Genomic DNA, 7,500 nt, shown 5'->3' on the forward strand with positions numbered 1-7,500 from the left:
CCCCTCTGTTTTGAATCTACTCGAGTGATTCGTCTCCTGGCTCCGTCGACTGGGGCAGTGCAACGAGTTCATTCGAAGGTTCAGCTGAGGTAACTGCACAGCACAGACGCTTTTCACTGTGCTCTGGCTCTCCCCCCCGCCCTCCCTGTTGCTTGTGCCTTCTCTAGCGCCCACTGCGCTCAGCCCAACACAGCAGCGGCACAGAGAGAAGGAAAAAAAAAAATATATATATATATATACACACACACACACACTCACTCACACTCACAAGCGTGCGCGCACACATTTCACAAGCGATTACGAAAGAAAAGGGCATTGCAATGACAGAGAACCCCCCCCTTCCTTCAAAACAAAATTACATCTAAATGGCATAGAAACAGGGTTGTAAAGGTTTTAAAGGTTTTAAAGCTCTTGCCGCGTTGAACGCGAGCCTCTGTATCATCGTATGAGATTTACAGGGGCTGGGAGTAAAGAGAGCTCCCCAGACGACTGAAGACAAAGGAGACCACTTACCATACACACCTTATGCCAGTTAGTCTGAAATAAACTGTCTCTAAGCTTAAGGGAACAGCAGCTACTAGCAGCCAACCTCCTGGTCTATTAGCACAAAACAATCTGGTTTAGTTCGTAAAGATGAAAGGTAGAGCGGCCAGCTACGCAAACACTGTACTCTGTCTCTCTCGCATAAATGTGTGTCCTTGCGCGCACGCACGCACACACACACACACACACACACACACACACGCACACACACACACACACACACACACACACAGTCGTAGATCTGATTCAATATATGGCTGCATCTGGTAGAGTGGCCCCAGGCTGACTCATATGCTCTCTTCCTGGAAGTAGAACAATAAGAGCAGACAAAGGAACCAGTAGGAAGGATGATTCATGGTTGATTTATCAAATCTCATCCAAAAGGTTACTGTGATGAGACTACTGTACATATGGTAGCAATGATCATATCACTCACTGTATGTACAAGCAGATATCAAGTCAACATATATATTCTTCTATGATTTCCCTCCTCTAAGACAGATTGTATAAATGAGATGGGCATCATGGCATCATACTGGACACAGTTATTTACACGCTTTGTTTCGCCATAGCAGCCACAGCATTCAGCCATTATTGCACTAAAGTCAAATGTAAACCACACACACACATATACTGTGTGTCTATGTATATATATATATATATATATATATATATATATATATATATATATATATATATATATACACACACACAGTATACATTAACAAAACACAAATAAATAAAGCCTCAAGATAAATAACACTGCCGTTGTGCTAGCTTTACAATACATCACAAAGTAATTCAAGTTTAAGTAATAAATCTAGTTCTGCCAAATAGAAAAATGTAAACTATATGTCTGTAAGGAGATAACACCGTATGGTTCTAGTGGAAGCAGCCTTACTAAACACTACAGCTTAAGGCCTCGCTGAGGACAATTACTGCCAGTAGGTCTTCACGCTGGAGAGCTGGTTGAAATACTACATGCCTGGTTCCATACAAAAAGCACATATACACACGTGCGCATGTAACACCACCACCATTACCTACCTTAAAAGAGAAAAAAACCCTGGACCGAGCCCAAGAACTAAGGATGTCACTACCACAAGGAAGGGCTCGAAAAAAAGTCAATTAAGTCCAAGTTCAACGTAAATGGCGCCGCTACGAAAAACAAAGAAAAGGGATGGAGGCACCCACGCCTCAGATAATGGTGGGATCCCTGTCTGACAGAAGCCTGAAGGAGAAGGAAGAGGACAAACGAGGAGGAAGTGTTGAGAGCTGCGTGCTGGACCACCTGAGGAGGCAGGAGGCCCGTGACTTCTACTCCGTCTTGCCCTCCAAGTGCTTCTCCTGTTGCCTGCGCTTGGCATAACTCTGGGCCATGGAGTTGACGATGGAGCAGACAAAGAAACATACCATGATGACCACGATCTTCTCAAAGAGCCACGACAACCAGTTCTCCTCCTGCCAGGAACCACAGGAACAGAGAGAGAGGGAAGAAGAAGAGCCAGGTCAGTTGAGGTTAATTCACACTGCGTTGCACGACGCCGCCGCTCACCGACAGTAACCCATATGCGAGCTAGCCTATGCTGTTGGCCTTCCTCAAGCCCTACGACTCCAAACCCCCCCTCAGCCCCCCCCAGGCCCAGATTGGTGCTGGAGGCTAGGTGGGATCCAGCTCCATGTGCAGGACAGATAGGGATCAGGGGTAATAAAACACGCAGCAGCCCCCGCCATCCTCCCCTCCGAACGCCCCCACTGACCCCAGCTTGCAGCCTGCCTCCACCGAGTTAAATTGCCTTGCTTCTCTCCTGTAACTGCAGGAGGCTCACATTACAAGAACACAAAAAAAAAAGGAACATAGTTCTGGAACTGCCTTAATCTCTTCGTTGTGCAACTCAACGTCTATCCTTTCCTTTTGTTTTGCCTTTTTTTCTTCTTGTGCGCGCATATGAGAAGACGTGAAAAAAGAAAATCCTTCTCAATGAATCACTTTGAGCGAGGGAGTGAGTGAGGGATAGAGAGACGGAGAGAGAGAGAGAGGCTTTCAAAGAGCGATAGGGCTATGGCCAGAACTGGCTCTTTTTGTTCTAGACAGGAGGAGGGGGTTTGATGGATTGTCATAGGCGGGGGCCCCCGCCCCGGCCTACAGTCAGCGCTGGGTTCAGGCGGGGCACTGAGTGTGAGCGTGCGTGTGTGACACGGGGAGGAGTGACCACACTCACACACACACACAATTGCTAAGATGGAGCATGAGTCAGCACACCCCACACTACAGTAGTACAGTTCTACATGGAGAGCAGAGCCAGACCCCACACTGGCCCCTCTGCTCCCCCCACCCCCACCTCCCCGCAGCCCGCCCAGTGCAGTGCTAGCCCACTCTGTCATTCTGCCACTGGCCCTAAACAAGGCTCTCTAATCTACAGTATCACGGCATGTTACGACCGTAAGAGAGATCTCCTGGGACAGATACCCAACACGATGTCGACACAGAAACAGAAAAGTGAAATGATAAAAGAATCGCAAAGCCGCTCAGGTACAGAGAAAGACAGGTGACCGGATAAAAAAAACTAAACATTCTATTCTCAAATAGAATGTCGGGAAGGGGGTGAGGGGGGGTGGTAGAGATAAAAGATAAAAGAAAATCACAGATAAAGAGATGGGGGGGGGGGGGGGGTGCTGCTGGAGGGAACCGAGAAAAAAAGAGCGAAGAGGGATAGAGAAGGGTGAGGCAAAAGTAAGGGGCCACATTCTTTCCTCTGCGCCCGTACGTGAATGAATAGAGGTTGTGAGAAGGGGGCTTTGAGGCCCTCGTACTTACCGCTGGGATCCCCTCTCCCGCGCCGCCGCGGTGCAGCTTGGCCCTCTGGGCCTCCAAGTAGTCCCTCAAGGGCTTCTGCAGTGCCGCACCCAGCACTGGAACAGCACTGGCTCCACCAGCACAGAGACAGGGAAAAGAGAGAGAGAGCGAGAGCGAGAGAGAGAGAGAGAGGGAGAGGGATGGATGGGAGGGGAGGGGAGGGGATGAGAGGAGAGGGGAGGGGAGGGAGGGGAGGGAGGCGAAGGAGGGAAGGAAGAGGGGAGAAGAGAAGGGGAGAGAAGGGAGGGAGGGGGGGGCGACAACACAAATCACGTCACGTCATTGTTACTCACCAACCCAAGGGCAGCAACAAAGGGAGGCATGCTCTCCTTATACCTCCTGTAACGTACAGTATTGTCTCCTGTATATGCTCCAATCTCCCGAGTCAACGAGGGAGAGAGACACAGAGAGAGAGAGAGACAAACTGCGAATCCTCACAGCTCATCCCCGTTGATAGGAATTCAGAATAGACCAGAGAATAAAAAAATGAAAATAAACAGTCTGGTGCACACACACACCAGAAAAAGTACAGAATGTACCACAGCTATACTGAGTAGTTTCGTTTAAAACAAAACAAAACAAAAGAAAAAAAAATGAGAGAAAGAAGAAAATGAAAGAGAAAAAAAGAGAAAAAGTTGGCTTGTTCAGATACGCAGCAGCAGCAGACACCCACATTCTCCCGCTCTCTCTCCCTCTCCCTCTCACACACATTCAGTACACACATACCGCTCACTCACTCGGCTTTCACACACACACATACACACACACACACATCCGTGAACCCGTTCAACTCCCCTGCAGTGCCTCCTCTCTGCTGCTGCAGCGAGGAGAAATGAATGACTTCTCAGAACTCTCACATTTATCACCCGGCGGTTCCTGTAAGAACTGGTTTCAGCCAATTAATGAGGAAGTGAGTCGTTCCCAAGCTGTGTCATCACTGGCTGAGACCTGAGGGGTTGGCCCACAGGGGGGAGGCGCTCCTGTAAGACGGCCCATATTAGGAAACCCTTTACAAGCCACCAACTACAAGCATACTACTCCCCCCCCCCCCCCACACACACACACACACACACACACACACACACATACACACAGGAGGGGGGGGCAGTGAGACTCAACAGAGAATAGCCTATAAGAGCTTATGGCCCATCCCTAGACTGGAGTTAGTGATTAATCACTAAACAAATACATACTAAAGACCTTCACTTACACTCTTTTGTATCTATACAAAGTCAATTACATCCCCAGGTCTATTGTTTCAAAGAATTCCTCCCAACATATACATCTGTCTTTTGTAAACGGTGGGGAGATATCAAGGCTCAACGACACATCAAAGGCCTAAGCGTATGTTTGCGTGGGAAGGGCAATGTCATATACATACTTTTTATGGCTTGTAACTTTCTCTTTAGAACAGAAGTCATTTCCGTTGCATGCATGCACATACACATGAGCACACATACACACCCATCTTATGGTGAAAAAGACATTACCGTGGTAATTGAAAGTTTATAATAGTGGAGCATTTTATATGATTAACTTAACACCAAGTAACAGATATCCTTATTGTGGATGAGCATAGAAAAGACAGGATGTATACCAGAAGAATAATAAGATGGATCATGCCTTAAATTACACAATAGAAAATGCCCAAAAGATACTGTATCAAAACCGAGTGAGAGCATTTTTTGGAGGGAAAAGCCTCTTCCATCCCCTCCCCCATCTTTCAAAAATTCCTAAGATTACCGTGCATAGAAAACCACATAACTAATTTATAGATATAAGATACAATATAAGCACTACTACTTTACTGTATGAAGCATGTTAACATGAGCAATTTAGACGAAATGTACCAATTCAACAAATAAAAGAGAACTCGCAAGAACAAAGAAGAGAGGGTGAAATAGCTTCGAAAAATGGCGGGCTTGAATCATACCCTAAACGATGAGCAATACTGAGTCATGAGCCTGGGCGAATGAACCAACAAAGAAAAAGGTTGAAACCTACAGAAGCATTCAAAATCCAGCATTTAATACCCTGGGACTGTGCCTTCAATCTTTTCTGTAAAGAGGTGGTTGATTTTGAACTTTTTTGGGGATATACTTTAACCTTTTTTACAACACGCTGTGAAAATATTGGATTTGAGTATCACTACAGATTGTGTTCATGATATACCCGTGAGTACCTGGAAAACTGTGTTAAAGGTTGTTCATATGAAAAGGTAGTACAGAAAGAATATCTCTCTTAGTTTAAAAGCAGCCTGACTTCCTGTTAGTGTTACCTGTATTTGCCTGGAATCAGATACATTTACTGTATGTGACTGTATACTGTGCATACTGAGCTATTCTTAATAAAATAAAATCATGATGAGCAATTTTGGGCGTGACAGTTATTGTTACCGTTTTGAAAATGTAAACCCTCCTTTTGACAAAAGATTCAGTTGTACTTGTTTAGTCTGTGTGACTGACTCAAAAGCGGTTCAAACAGCTAGAAAATATTCCATTTTAAATGTAAATGTTTTCTTTCGTTTCCCCCCCATCAAAACAAGTCTCTACAATTGTGGTCTTCAGAACCAATAAATCATGTATTATTTACACCAGTGATGGTAAAACTATTTCATGCCATAATAGCTCTTGTCCAAAGTCTAAATTAAACTGAATGTTTGTAACATATCATTTGTAATGAAGAGGGTAACTTATTTGCATTTTATGGGAAATACACTGTATACAATTCATACATTCGTACATACAATGTACACTGTATACACTTGTATAAAATGTTTCATGTTATTGTTCTTGAATTAGAAATTATTTATCAAATTAATGGAACTATTATGCTCATGCCTTTAAGAATCTGCAAAGAATATCCCTGACAATTAATGTGCTAGTATCAATTCATTATGTGTACAGGTGTTATCTTCTTCAACATAAATTGAAGAAGATAAACTGACCATGAAAAAACCAAACACTGCTTAACATGTGACAATTCAAGACCAATATTCCGCCATTTCTTTCACAACATAATTCTCCTTTCCTCCTTTAGAATATAATGAAATGTAGTACAAGAAAATGTTACTTAACCAAGCACTTCCCACTATTTGGTTCTGAAAAATACAAAATGCAGAATTATTTAAAGTAATCTAGATACAACATTGCAACTTAGGTGTCTTTTAGTCATAAAATCTTGCATGTGTGGAGCTGATCAAAACTTTATAACTGTTGTCCTCCAATTTAATAAATTACTTCCAGAGACTGCAAAATGGACTGCAATTGCTGTGGCTCATAAAAAGTATGGTGCTGTTTCCACTACATATGGCAAATTATACACATCATATCAGCACAGAATTGTATTCATACATTATGAGTTTGAATGATCATACTCATTAAGTGTCGGATAATAGTTTTCTAAAATGTAGGCTTATAGATATTTAAGCATACTGGTCACAGCTCAGTAAACAGATTTTAAATTAGTGCCTTAAAAATCAATGAGGTAAAGAAATGGCAAATCATTGAATAATAATCGTAGCAATCACACAATATAAGTCTTAACAACTTGATCAGATACAGGATTTTTTCAATGGATATATTTACAAATACGTATTTAAAAGGTTCAATGCATTCACATTTCAAGCTATTATCCAGTGGGGATATCAAAAGTAGCTTAATATGCAAACATAAATAAAACAATCACCCAAATATATATTATTGGCTTGGTGTGGCATATTTACACAACATATTTGCAGCTGAAACAGCTAAAAGAACACAAAGCTATGGCTGTTTTATTACTGGTTGATACGGTAAGAGAGAAGAGGTTTATAAGATCTGTTTAAACATAATTACAAACCACAGACAGTGAGTTGGCATGTGCTGTCCTAAGTATCTTTGTCAAAAAAAACTATAGCATTTAAGTAAGCATTAACACATTTGTATGACTATAACTGCTTTGAAAAACATATAGGCTACTAAAGCAGAATATTCCCAGTTAATATGTGAATATGACCAACTGTCTCCCCAAACTACTATACTGTATTGAAGTGAGAAGTGGACTTGTTCCATTTTGTTACAAGTCGGAGACCTAATAGTCACCTTAACCTTTTCCCCTTT

General features: G+C 42.9%; 1 protein-coding gene across 2 annotated transcripts in view; it reads right to left on the reverse strand.

Annotated features, from left to right (window-relative positions):
• Positions 1-484: 484 nt before the first annotated feature.
• LOC311057509 (vacuole membrane protein 1-like) overlaps positions 485-7,500 on the reverse strand; it is a 71,169-nt gene continuing 64,153 nt past the window's right edge. For both annotated transcript variants that reach the window (XM_084074469.1, XM_084074468.1), the window contains exons 11-12: positions 3,362-3,467; positions 485-2,004 (exon numbers count right to left, since the gene is read on the reverse strand). In XM_084074469.1, the coding sequence (XP_083930595.1) occupies positions 1,861-2,004; positions 3,362-3,467 (250 nt within the window). In that variant the 3' untranslated portion in view covers positions 485-1,860. The remainder of the gene's footprint in view (positions 2,005-3,361; positions 3,468-7,500) is intronic.

The sequence above is a fragment of the Gymnoscopelus microlampas genome (genome assembly GCF_963454915.1).
Source record: "Gymnoscopelus microlampas genome assembly, chromosome: 12".
In the NCBI taxonomy this organism is placed as follows: Eukaryota; Metazoa; Chordata; class Actinopteri; order Myctophiformes; family Myctophidae; genus Gymnoscopelus; species Gymnoscopelus microlampas.